General features: G+C 35.6%; 1 protein-coding gene and 1 long non-coding RNA gene across 3 annotated transcripts in view; one reads left to right on the top strand and one right to left on the bottom strand.

The window, feature by feature from the left end:
- The window catches only part of LOC143448710 (uncharacterized), a 92,741-nt gene that overhangs the window by 13,985 nt on the left and 64,555 nt on the right, over window positions 1-14,201 (bottom strand). For both annotated transcript variants that reach the window (XM_076948557.1, XM_076948558.1), the window contains exons 10-14: window positions 12,272-12,465; window positions 11,968-12,071; window positions 5,291-5,441; window positions 4,243-4,412; window positions 3,599-3,728 (exon numbers count right to left, since the gene is read on the bottom strand). In XM_076948557.1, the coding sequence (XP_076804672.1) occupies window positions 3,599-3,728; window positions 4,243-4,412; window positions 5,291-5,441; window positions 11,968-12,071; window positions 12,272-12,465 (749 nt within the window). The remainder of the gene's footprint in view (window positions 1-3,598; window positions 3,729-4,242; window positions 4,413-5,290; window positions 5,442-11,967; window positions 12,072-12,271; window positions 12,466-14,201) is intronic.
- Window positions 1,830-3,334, top strand: LOC143448711 (uncharacterized). Its single transcript, XR_013114477.1, has 3 exons — window positions 1,830-2,198; window positions 2,482-2,574; window positions 2,853-3,334. It is a non-coding gene; the product is annotated as an uncharacterized LOC143448711 (long non-coding RNA).

Raw genomic sequence — 14,201 nt, 5'->3', positions numbered from 1 at the left:
CATTCTCAAAGGGAATTACAATGATAGCGCCACTGGGTATCAAATACAGAGCACCACCGCATTATTGCAAGCTCTGTGCTATTACCACTCGGCTGGTGACTCAACAGATGGATTTCGTCAAGTAGATGAGCCGCTACTTAAGTGCTTGGCTGTTCAATGGAAAACAAAAATAACTGTTGGTGGAGAAATGCCGGCTTTTAAGGCGCAAGAGTTTACTTGCATCTCGGGACACACTATAGTTGAAATGTTAGATATGAACTATAAACCAATGAGAGTCGCGAGAAGAATGTGCATGCAAGGAATTGCACGGCAAAGTAGTGGTGGCTAATGAAGTGGGTGTGGATGATTGCCATGAAAATAGTCTTTCTAAACTTTTTCACAAGAGTAGGTTAAACATAGGCTGATGAAACAAGTCTTTTTTACAAAAGTTAGCCTGATCGAGCACACGTTTTTGAGAAAAAACTTGCACTCGGGTAAGTTATCAAAATAGGATTGATTGTACTTTTGACAGCCAGTATGGTGAGTGAAAAATTGTTTAAACTCTTCTTCTTATTGGAAAATCACCTATTCCAAGGTGCTATAAATCCACGAATCCAGCCCCAATGCATGGATGATCTCCATTTTCCTAACTTGGATAATAAAAGTTTAAAATGCGAAACAGCAATTAGAAAAATTATGCTTATTGTCAACAATTACAGCCGATCCTAATGTCAGCAGTTTCACCAATGTTAAGCTGGTGCTCTTGCCTCCCAATACAAGAACCAAAACCTAACCTATAGATCCTAGGTAATTTGTTGTTTAAAAGCATATCACAGAAAAAAACTTGTACGTTTGTAATCACCTTCTCTGTCACGCTTGAAACTTGGTGATTGAAGTTTTAATTAGAAACTGCTACAAAAAATTTTGCTTTCTTCCTTTCACATAAGAATAAACTCAGAAATTGTCAGTGCTGCTGAAAACACGATTGCAAAAGATTAAAAATCACCGGTTTAATTCCAGAGATGTCAAACTTTAACGAGTACATAAAAGGTTATGCGGAGCTAATTGTGAGGAAGTATGTAACTGAAAATGGCATAACAACCAAGCTTCAAGCTCGTGAAGAGGATTATGATGTAGAAGACAGCTCTCCAGAAGAAACACCTCCTCCAACCCTTTTCTTCTCAACAAGCATATATGCTACTTTTGAGCTGTCACACAATGCAACCAATACAAAGCAACACATTTTGGCTGAAAAAATCATTAACTCTAAGTTAGCTATACTTTCCTTCTTTCTTCAACAAAACTACTGATTTGCCAGTTAACTTTTCTATATGTATTTTTTCAAGGTGCTGGAGCGATTTTACCCACAGACGATTCAATCCAGGACAATTCAACCAACTAACGTTGTTTTTTTAGTGTCCTGGGATAAATTAAATTGAAACTTTTTCATTATCCCCTATAAGTGTCGAATAAGGCAAATTCTACTGTATAGGCTGCGCTATAGCGTTGGCATGGAATGTTATAGATTGCACCTTGCCTTATGTTGTAGTTTATCCGAAATAGTAGAAACGCAGGGTAACAAACCCAGACCTTAAAAGCTGTCAAGTTGCCCACTTTTTTTGTCAGATTTTTATTCAGACCTAGTTACGAGCCAGTTTGGATAAACTTTCAAGTACAGGGAATGCTTTAGATTGATATTATTTTCACAGATACTTTTTTAACCGTGCAAAATATCAGCAAACATTTTCCGACCTTTGTTTTGTTTGTATGCTCACGATATCAACAAAATAGAAAAGGAGAATATATGATGACATTCTAGGGGTCAACAGTTTTTACTTGACACAAGCTGAAATGCGATTGAAGAGATGAATAGTATACACTATTTCTCGAATTTGGGGTCAATGCAGTTGTTGGAATACAGCGATGCTAAGTCTTTGATATTATAACTCGGTGAATTGAAATGTTCAGATACGAGTTTGTGTTTTTTTTCATGACGAATGTCTCTTCAGTTACCCATGAATCATTTCCTTTAAGTTGATCATGCCTCACTTACATAATGTAACTGACTTGTGTAAATTTAGTACTGTTGCTTTGAAATCTTCGCCATAGTTTCCAAGGACACAGTTAACAACTGGAGTGTTGGCAGAAGAATGTTCCCACTTCTCAATATAAGGCGTACAATTTGTAGGCACTTTTCCAAAAGCAACAATAAACTTCAGGTAATCAGGTATAGGCTTGTTCACAAAAAACATGATAAATATGTAACAAGTTTTGTTAATTTGCAATTATCAAACAACAATATTGCCCTCAGAATATATTTATATTTGACGCAGATTTTTTATCCTTCGTGAAACTTCTATCTGGAATATGTGTCATACAATACCTACCTTGGCGTTTTAGTAGATGTGTATAGCAATATTTGCTGGTTATTGTCCGGAAGGTGTAATAGTCTCCAAGAACTAACATTAAGTCTTTATTGCGGTTTGTTTTTTAATATTTTAGCCTATCACCACCAACAATATCAGGAAAAGCTTCGCAACATGAACTTGTTGTAACAGTTCATCAAAGCCTGGATTGGCACAACAGCAGAAGAAGGTGTGTCAGCAACACATTAATGCTTTAATTTTTTTTGTTAACAACATCCAAAATCTTATCGAGTTTCTTTTGGCTAGGAACCAGCAACGATGTGAATAGTTTTTTATATAATAGTACTTTTATATCTATTTGCTGTTACGTTAGCTTGCTCTAAAAGAAAGCTACTTCCAAATAAATAACCATAAATCAAACATGTTGGCCTATAGCCATCCATAGCTTCCTTGGATGTTATTAAAACACTTAATGAACTTGATGGAAAATAAAACCTCTTTTCCCAGATTCCCAAAATTATTGAAGCCTCATCAGGATCCCATGAACTGAAACTGCGGAATAAATTGTCCCCAGAGTTAAAATTAACAAAAAGGCAATCTCCAACTCAAAACTGAACTAGAAGCAATCAAAGAAAAACTACACAAAGTCCACAATAACTAATTTGGAAGAATTGGAACAATACGCATGGCGCGAACACTTGAAATGTCATGGTCTCCCTTACACCAAATGAAGTGAAACTGGTTTACTTTTTCTGTATGGTATGGTACCATACCATGTATTATAGTTTGAGCAAGTAGAAGAGAATGTAGAAGCAAGATTTCTCAAGACAATCCTTTTGTGCGGTTTAATTTAGCCATTCGTATGTTATACACCTAAAGATATTTCTTGAATGTTGGTGAGTAATAGCATACCTTCTACATTTTTTCTTTCGTTGTTTTGGTTATTCTAGTAAATACTTTGTTAAGCTTAGGAATCTAACTATTTTGTTGGTTTGGTAGAAATACCAATCTATCATCTTATAATACAATTGTATTATTGCCATCTTGCATTTCTTATTCCCTTGGGGCTTTGCCATTTTTACTTGTTCATTAATTGTTCATGAGCATATTCTTTAATATGCCATAACTATGTCGTTAAGCATTGTAATTTCTGCCCCGCACAGCAGTGATCTGATAGATATACTTTTGATGAACAAATCATAATACAGCATACCAATTTTTAGACCTATGGAAGTAAATGTTAACATATGTACCGATATATGCACAATTGTTGGCCCATCGGGGCTTGGTAAAGATTCTCTAAACTTAAACGCTTTAATGCTGAAGTGATTTTCCATAGATGAAGAAGAAGGATATTGTACCATTGTTGCATCGAGAAGACAACTAAAATATAAATTAAAAAACTTGGTAAAAATGAATTTAAACTTAATGTTCCCAAATACCAGAGCCAAAGTAGCAGATAACTGACAGTAAATCGTTGAGCGACAGTTGGAGATCATGTCCGGTTAAACAATGGTTATAGTGTATTTAGGATGTTGGATGGAGCTCTCTAGATCACACAATAGAGTTTGCTAAACGAAACCTTTCAGCTATGGCTGGTCAAGACTGAGAACGCAAATTAAAAAAACGTACAAATTCATAACCTTCAACGTTGCCATTGCACAACTTGGAGATCCAGTCGCTTCCTTTTAACACTAAACTTATTTACGGTTCTGCTGATTCTTACAGTCTTTTTTTACTCTACTGTCTTGGCTCTGGTATTTGTTTTCTGTATGAGTCGTAACTCCCAACAGTTAGTAAACAAACTACATTTTGGGCTAAGCTATTAGTATCTAGTTAATAATCACATACTAACTTATGCAGTTACTAATGAAGAAAACAATGAACACTAGTTTACCCATCACTAATCATTGTGTAAAGCAGGGAATCATCATTGGTATTAGGCAGTGCTACACAATTAATTGTAAAAATTTGCATGTTAGCTCCTCCACCAACAGCACGAACTCCAAAATAGATGTCACTGTTCACAGTGAACGTAAGAGGATAATCATAAGGACCAACTGCTTCCTTTAACAGATTAATAGAAAATGTATCAGCAACATGTCAACTAGTAGGACACATAAAAATGCTGTTAATATTAGGAAGTTTGCATTTTATTCTGAAGCAAACTATTATCGTATTGATTGTGTCACTCTTACCAATTCATCAATTCATCCTTAAGTGTGGGGCTACTACTAATACAGCTGAATCCAATTTATAGGGCCACCAGTTAATCTAGACTTGGGAACCAAGGACCTTGGGAGGGGAGGGAGGGGCAGAGAGCAAAATTTAAGGGCATTGATGACATATAAAATATTTAACTATGCATTACGATGAAAACATTTATTACATTAGAAAAAATTAGCTTAACGTTTTGTTAAAACTGTAATTTGACTTAAAAATAAATTTATTTACTGCGTACCACCTGAAATGACTTCGCGTACCACAGGTTGAGAACCACTGGTATAAATTCAACAAACTTGAAAAAAACGGCCAAGTCTTGAGGATTTAAAACGCTCGAGGTGTTAATTGCGCTATAACGATGAAAGCTTAGCATGACCAACAAACTCTATGGTGCTGCAGAACATGGCATGTTGAATAGTGGTGGTAGTGTGGAATCAGCTTCCACAGTATTATGAGTGTGCAGGCGGTGTGCTTGGGCTAAGTTTAGAGAGTTGTCTGAACTTCTTACTCTGAACAAAGTGTCTTGAAACAAATAGGTAAAATGCACACAGCTTGCATAAGAAGTGCAATGTTGTATGGAAGTGAAACGTGGGCAATGAATGATTTGCACATGTTAGCTGAAGAAATATAACTAACTCAGTAAAAACTCAAAAACTGCCATTAAACATGATAAAAACACATAGTAACCTCTTTCAGCAAATTTTTTATAAAAACTAACTTACATTGAAAGTGGAGCTGTTATAAAAATCTAAGGAGAAGGAGAAAGCACCCATGCCTGGAACTGAGAGCAATGCTACTTGTTGATCTTCTGGTTTAAAAAAGGTGGTAACATTTCCAAACTTGAAAAATGTGCATGACACAGGAACGAGATACCTACAAAAATACAATTGCTGCTTTTTTAATATAAATACATGTGGAATTAATTCTTTTAATATTTTAAAATTCAAAAGTTCATTATCCAAAATTAGTTGCCAGCAAATATTTCATCTTCGTATATTGTAGAGTGTGTAAACTAGAAAAAAAGATCAAACAATCAGTAAAAACAACTTTTGTCAGAAAATCAACAGACAAAAAGTTTTAGGTTAGGAGATACTAAAAACGCTCAGGTTGATATTGAATGCACAGATGCTGCAGGTTATCTTTGACATATAGATTTTGGTCCCCAGGGTTTTCACACAGCATTTTCCATTATATTGTTAGGACCTTAAACATGTCTTTGTACTTACTGTCATTACATAGAAAAAAAAAATTAGTATATGTGGCGTTATTTAAACAAACATCTTAAGCAAAAACAATGCCTTCTCTCCTTCATTAGCTATTGAGGTTGGTTCAGAACCAACGTCATTGTTCATCACATTATTACTCCTAGCTATTATAATTTGAAAACAATAAACTCTTGAGTGGTTTAGTTATAAGGTGCTTAAATATAATTTTAAAAGAATTGTACTTTTTTATGTGCTCCAGGCAATCACTTGTACATAGTGCTAAATACATGAGATCTGTTCAAAAAGTATCCGAGTTTGTCTTTTCCTCCAAAATCAATGCTTCGACAGCAAATTTGTTTTGGTGCATAGTGAAGCAACCATTAACGTGAATGCAAAAAATTTCAAGTAGATGTCATTCTCTTTTTCGAAAACATTTAGTACACACCATATAGTGCGTGCTCCTTGATTTTTGGTCGCAAGCAAAATGACAGGACTCCATGAACAAAAATGTTGTATAAAGTTCCACCACAAGCTAGGAAATAATCAAATTGAAACAATTCAAAAGATGCAACAAGCTTGTGGAGATGAAGCCATAAGCCAAACTCAAATCAAAGAAACGCTTCAAAAACGGTCGAGTGTGGAAGTGTCAAGGCATGATCTGGTTGGCCGTCCCCAAGCCGAAACAGGGAGGTGACTGAGAAGGTGCACTAAATTAGTTCATTGTATTTTAAAAGGGAACGAAAAGTCAATGAAATGAGGAAAAAAGAAGAGACAAGATGGTGAAGCAAATAGACGGTATGGTATTATAACGTTTATCCTCAAACTGCTGAAAGTCTTTGCATGACTTGAACTCGGTCGTGATTCCTGTCTGATGCTCGTGATTCATCGCTCAAGTCTTGGTTACCAAGCTTGTTTTTGCGCAAATTCCAATTGACACACATTTTTATTAGTATTGCCCGAATTTTGAACAGAATTTGGAACAGACCATTGTACAGGAACAACAGCAGCGCAAATGAAAATCAAACCAAATCACATTTTTACGAGCCAGGTGCAGTATGCAGTTATGAAAAAAGGCAGACACCAGAATATATGTAAAGAAACTATGGAGCCATACAAGAAAGCAAACAAAGACAGAAAGTGAGAGGGGGCAAAAGCAAAGGAAGTGGCATATGTGTACCTAAGGTCAGGGTCAGGGTTACCCAAACGTTTTGGGCCACGGAACCCTAGTTGTGAATTTTTTATTTCTCGGATCGCAGTCTTATGTCGAGTCACATTTTTCTGCGCAACCAACGTGGAAGGATAAAAAAAAATAAAACTGAATTATTTTTCTTAACAAAACTAACAGCATCAATGGGGCGGGTGGGTTTGCTTATACGATTAGAAAAAGGTTACGAATTCGTTTCAATTACGAATCACTACGGCAATTATTTGTATCTGACATTTTTCTATTTTTTGTCATATCGTCGCGGACCCTAGTTTGGGAAACCCCGATCTAGGTCTCTAGGAAGTAAAGATAGAAGACGAACAGAATAACAAAGTAAAAACCTCGAGTATATCATGTAAAGATGGTTAAAGATCAAAATGGTCGTGACCAATGAAAGAGAGGTGAAAAAGTACTACTAGAAGCTACCGACAGCGGGCCCACATCTCTGCTTTGCTTTCTTGCAAAACTTCAGGCAAAACAGAATGAGCTCAGCTGTGAAAAATTTACATGACCTAAGCAAGAAATACTTGCAAAACGCTCATATTGAAACACCAACATATTGATTGTGACATACACCCATTCTGAAGAAATATTGTCAAAATAAAACTTTCAAAACAATCAGTATCCACTTGACCCCACACAAGAAGATAACATAAATACCGGGTAAATGTAGTTCCTTACAGCAACTAAACAAGGGCTTACAGATCAGACAGGTTATTGCTGACATGTACAAGCCCTTTTAATGAAGTGTTGTTAACGATGCTAACCTAGCACAAGGAACAGTCACTCTATACAAAACCTAAAAGACATACCAAATGCGATGATATAAAGCTTAGATCTTAACCACCGCATAATATACCTACCAAGCACTCACACTATGGATCATCCAAATATCTTTTGCACAGCCAACCTTTCGGCACAGCAGGGGTAAGCACTCTTAGTCCAGAGTTGAGTATTATTACTTGGAACCCAGAAGCTTCAGCTCACAGCTTGTTTGCAATATGGCATGCTTCTCTCCCGCCATGACAGCGTACGATAAACTCCGCTCAGGGTAGGGGTTGTCAGGTGCCCTTGCCACTCTTACCAGCTCAAACAAGGGGTACGACAAATAAATTACTTCCACTGTTCCACAGAATTTGGCATGTCCATAAATAACCTTGCCAAAGGAGGTCTCTTCAATGTTCCATTGACAGCATGGTTGGTGTGGTTTTCTAGCCAAGCATTTGACGCGTTTCAAAGTTCCAAGTTGCGTATAAAACTTGGATTGAAATTGGCATGGAAAAGTGGGAAATGTGTGGTTTTAGGCCCAAAAATCTACTTTTGACTTTGGGCCTGTATAACGGGATATAGAGATACATGATTTTTAACATATTCAAGAATGAGATGGTATCAAGCAAGCTTAGTTCACATGCAAAATCTCAGGGATCCCATGGAGTGAGTTTCTAGTAATTGCATTTTTAATAATTTTACTACATATGGAAATAAACAAAGATATTGACACTTTTCTTAAATTTGGTGTGGTAATGCGGTAATGCGTGCGCCTCCTCCAACCATTCTATGACTGTGACTTTCCAAGAGACCTTCCCCTAGCAGCACATACACCACACAATATGGTTAGGAATAACCTGTTTCTGCCCAGACAGTCGTCTCATGACCGATGGCCTGGTATTGGTGATTTTCTGGTTGGCGTTAAACCGTATCACGTCTGATGTTATGGGAACGGCTAGATTTCCTTCCTTCATCGTTTTCTCTTCCTTGGCCGAGATGATCACTCTGCTGCTCGGTGGTTCAGGCCGCAGCAGTTAAACCATCGAAACTCACCAGCATTGTTGTCATCATGAACAGATCTTGGAAATCATCTGGTGCCTCTGTACCATAGTAGTTTGTTGCCCCTCATCAGGTTGTAGTTGTGAGCTACAAGGTACTGTTACGCTTCGTACCCTAGCTCCTTCAAGGCCTTTGAGTTTCTTTCCACCATGTAAACAAATAAATTTCTGCAGCACAAATTAGTAAACTTCCTTCGCCAAAATCTCTGCCAGGTTGTTGTAGAAGAGTTCTGTGTTTGATAGACTAACCCACTTATCAAGAAAATTTCGCAAGTGCACAGTGAACTGACCTGGACTTTCGCTGGTTTTAGGCTTGGCTTCTCGAAACCTCTGCTGATACTTGTGCTTTGTGAAATTGTATCATCTCAGCAGCGCCACCTTCAGACAATCGTACTCCAGAGCATCATCCTCCGGAAGCCTTGAGCAGACGCCCAGCGCTGTTCCAGAAAGAGTGTGTTCAGGTGGGTCACCTAGGTTTTGTTTCTGCCATTGCGCCATGACAGCGTACCGATTGAACCTAAGCAAATAGTTATCCAAATCGTCTTTGCAATCGACAAAGACAGGTAACTCAGGACACTTCACATGAGAGTGGATGGCCAGATCATATTGTTAACAGGTAAAAATGTTTTGTGCACATGTGGCATATAGACAATATAATAAAAAATATCATACTTTAAGTTACAGTGCAAAACTGGGAAGTGCAATTGTGCAAAATTCCGTAACACGTCCTAACATTATTTAGAATAGTAAACGTAAGGATTTATTTTTATTTCAGCTCATCCAACAATTTGTCAAATCTTCAATAAAATCTATCAATTGTTTAGCTGTATTCGGTACCTACAATCGACAACTTGAATGCATTCGCTTTTGGGCAATTTTGAATCGAAATTGGACTTCAGACATACATACGAGTTTGGTCTTGTATATTTTTGAGTTTGCGCCATACACAGTAGGCCTGCTTTTGTTGCTGTTTCAGATACCGTACTCTAAAAAAGTTTTATTAGATTTACCAAATATTGTCATTAGGCTATTTTATTTTGCAATTATGGCATTCTGTAAGCAAATAATTATTACTTTGTAAAACAGCACCCCAAAATAAGATATCTACGTTTTTATTTAACTTGTGTCCCATGTGACATCTAACATTTCGAAATCAACGCTGTAATTTTTTCGTTTGATAGTGGAAAAAGCGCATTTGTCGTTCTTTTGTAATTTTACGCAGCTAAAAGATATGATGTGTAATTTCTCACCAGCCCGTTCAATGAAGCAACCCTCTTTCTTTAAAAATAAAAACTCTTCTCAAACTTATGTGATTTGGGGAAAATGTTGAATGAAATTGCGTTTTGGTGAAAATGTCGAAAACTTTAAACTTCAGTTTATGATTAGTTAATTGACGCATGATTAAGTAGTCGTTTTAGTTGAATACTGAAAGTGACTTTTGACACATACCACTGAAATTTACAGACGTAAAGATTAAAAGAGTTATAAAACACTAAAACGTCCCGATTTTCAACATAGTTCGGCAATTTCCGGCTGAAGGACTCACGCGATTAATCTGAAAATGGTCGATTATATTAAATATTTATGCTCAATACAACTATCTTATGCCTTCATATTTAATGTCATTTGGTCAAAAATAGCGAGTGGAGTTAAATTATCTGTATTGGCCAATATTCTGATAGCGCATAGAGTTGTTGTTAAACACACTTGTTATTAAACACATGAAATAGAACATAAATAACATTTTAATATCATCCGATCTGCACGAGAATTCCGTAGGAATAAGGGCTAATTATGACAATTAGCACAACACAAGTATGTTTTAGAATAACTTGTGTTTCGTTTATTTTGTTTTAGGTACCTTGTGGTAATGCCTTTACGTCCAATTCAAGAACAAAATGTAGTTGAAAATTTTCATCTTGTGCATAACAATTTTTCACCGTCTTAAACACATTTGTGTTTAAAGTTCATGTACAGACTGTATAGCGCATGCGGTGTCTATTTCAGTAAGTTTATACACCGTTTTGGTCTGTTTCAATAACCTTTACGTCCATTTCCATCCGGTTGCTTCTGTTTTAACTTGCAGCGTTTTAATGTTAGACTTTTTACCTCCTATCAGCTTCATGCTATATAAGCACACATTTCTACCAGCGACCAGAGTTAGCCAAGTGATTCACCGAAACCAACAGATAAGTTGTTTAAGCTAGTCGTGCTGATTGCAACTCAATAGACATCTTATAAGCAATAATATTCCTTATATTCTTAATTATTAGTATTATTGAGTATGTGTACAGAATCCATAATAAAAAACCTTTCCTTATAAACTATTTCTGTTGTAATATTAAAACTTTTCGGCTGACAAAAGGTTAGAGTATTCTAACTGCACGCAATAATACAGTCAGATAGAACAGGTAAATTAGGCAAAGATACCCTCATATAAGAAAAAGCGTCTGTTGAAGTTCAAATAACCCCTTTGTGCGGTTCAATATTAAACATAGAAAACACCCACCACAAATTTTTTCAGACTTAGTCACATTTAACCCAGACTATTGCTGAATGAAAACGAGGAGATTTTGTTCCAGCACACTCAGTCAAGCATAGCATGATAAAACAAACAAAAAGTGTACTAAACATTTATGCAATGAATATAAACTTTCTTGCACATTCTCAGAAGATCAGTAAATTTCAATGGTGATTCCTTGATTTTAAGAGTGTTTTACATCCTATGTCATAGTATTTTTGAAAACTTTGTTTTGCTGTGAAAGTAAGAGCAAAGAAAAAGGAAGGACTTAAAAGATATTTAAGAAAAACAAAGTATCCCAAGATGTGTTAACATTGTGTAATCCAAGCTGTGTTAGAAAATTTTGAAAACAGCTAGAAAAATGATGAAAAATGTAATGTTTCGGTATTCATCCATAGAAAGGTAATATCATAATTAAAAGTTTTTTCTTACCTTCAAGACAAGTCGTTAGTTAAACTAATTTTACTATTGAATGAGCCAAATGTATCGTATGTGCTTTATCTTCACTTCACCATAAAACTTCCATATATGCCCAAATTATGCTAAATGCTTTAACATAAGCTACTGTTATTATGTCACTACAGTACCATAATTTAATATTTGCCAATAAAAATATAACATGAATTCAAATCAGATATCTTACCAAGCACCACGTGTGATCACATTATTGGTGCTATTGCTATTTTCTGAAAGACTTTCAGCCCACAATCGTACGGTATTTGAATAAGTTATCTCCCAAAATGTTTCCTGTCAAAATTAAATTTCAGTCAATTATCTACAGAGAACAGGTATGGAAAAAATACTGTGTATAGTGCACAATGAAAAAAATACATATCTTCTGAAATTAGTTATGGCAGAAGTGATGCCACATTACCTAAACTTAAAACTTTTGAAACAACAAGACATTTTTAGTTATAAACAATGGTATAGTTTGGCAGTTCACTTACCCAAACATGCATTTGACATTGACTATAACTGATCGAAAAATTGTAAAAATCTTCATCAATCTGCACTTTACATTCTTCTGGTGTGGGATTAACTAATGATGCATGATATCCCACCGATAAAATGGAACTATCGACAGCACAAGTTGGAACTACAATATCCATTCTCTGATTTCCACAGTCAATTTCAAAATTAGCTAAATTCCAAGCAAACAAGCATAAATATTAAATTATCATTATCTTGTAAATATCAATTGTAAATAAGTATGTAACAATGAGATCATCAAAGCAACCAGCTCAGGTAAAATCTGGGAAAGTAAAAACAGTCATCAAGGTTTGCACAGCAAGAACCTGGATTCAGCAAACTTTTGGTTTTAGTGGATTATGTAACTACAGGTTTTAGTTCTATTAATGTGCAAAATTGCAGACTTCGGGCGAATACTCTAATTGTGTGACAAAAAAATCACCACACCAAGTCAACATGCTGATAGTAAACTTGCGTGTGCAGCAACTTGAATTTTGAAAGTTGACATTAGACAAGGGGTAATTAATGGAGCCTTAATCCTGTGTCAAGATAGTTCCAAACACATTGGCTATTACGAATCACATGATTTTATTAAATATTTCAGGGGGAGATTTCAAACTCAAATGTTTCAATTTTGTGGCAATATTTTTTGCCAAATGAAATCATTCCTCTATAAGTGTATTTGCCAATAAATCCTAGTAGTTATAGTTACTTGAAACTACCTCAAATAAAAATGCCTGATTGCAAAGTTCTCAGTGTGTTTGTTGTAATTTTTAATTTCTGATACATTTGTAGCGGTTAATTTTGACATGCTTTAAACACCCTGCTAAACTGACTAAATAAGCTAAGTGGCTTATCTACAACGATCTTATGCCTTAGAGAAAGTTATTATTTTGAAAGTACTTATTGCAGTGACAATAGAAATACAAAAATTACAATAATCGGTTGAGAATTTTCGAGATATTAACATGCAAACTTTGGAAAAGCCACAGCAACCTAATTTGACACATGATGAGAATGTCTGCTAGCGTCTGATGCAATGATGTCATGAGCCCCAACATTGCCATGGTGAAAAGTCTTTCTTTCATTTCTATATTATTGTAAAATGAAACAGGCAATTTTTTTTCTGAAACTATTGAGTAGACTAATTGCTGAAGAAAAAATGGTTAGCCTAAATACCTATTTACCAGTTTACTGGGTAGTTGCATGAGATTGGCTTGGAAACTCTATTAATCCAATTGGCCATTGAAATCCTGTTTAATTTTCATTTGCACTTAATGATATCGCACAATTGATATAATTCAAACAGATAAAACAGTAGCTTGATTGCTTTTTTTATGGTGGAAGGTTTTTAGCAAGTACAAGTATGAGAATAAGAAGCTAACTTAAACCTAAAACATATATTCGACACATAGATGACACATTCGCCATCTTTGAAAGTCCAAACAACGCCATTTCCTTCCAAAATCAACTAAACGAGCTTTACCCTAAAATAAAATTTACCATGGCAGACGCCATAATAACTACTGCATTTTTTTGGCAATTAAAAAGTACATCTTTGTACAAAAAAATAAATGATGTTTTCCAGTTCCAAACAAGTTGAAAGTGGAAATATAAATATGGAATATTAAAAAAAAAACATTCAGTAAGTTTGAATGAAATGCAAAAGGTTGTAATATTTATGATGGACGACGTTGACACTGCAGAAAGAGTTGAATACAGTAATGGTATATCTGTTGGTTTAACTGAAGAGGGCCTTCCAGTAAAAACAGTCCTTACGTTCATGGTTCAGTCCACATGTAGCAAATATAAAGATGCAGTTTGATTAGTTCCTGTCAACAAGCTAAAGACTGCTTTCCAACGACTGTGGTTTAATCGAGTAATGCTGGAGTTGCATGACTTATATAT

This window comes from Clavelina lepadiformis, chromosome 3 (assembly GCF_947623445.1).
Source record: "Clavelina lepadiformis chromosome 3, kaClaLepa1.1, whole genome shotgun sequence".
Classification (NCBI taxonomy): domain Eukaryota; kingdom Metazoa; phylum Chordata; class Ascidiacea; order Aplousobranchia; family Clavelinidae; genus Clavelina; species Clavelina lepadiformis.
This window is presented reverse-complemented; position numbering and strand designations above follow the sequence as displayed.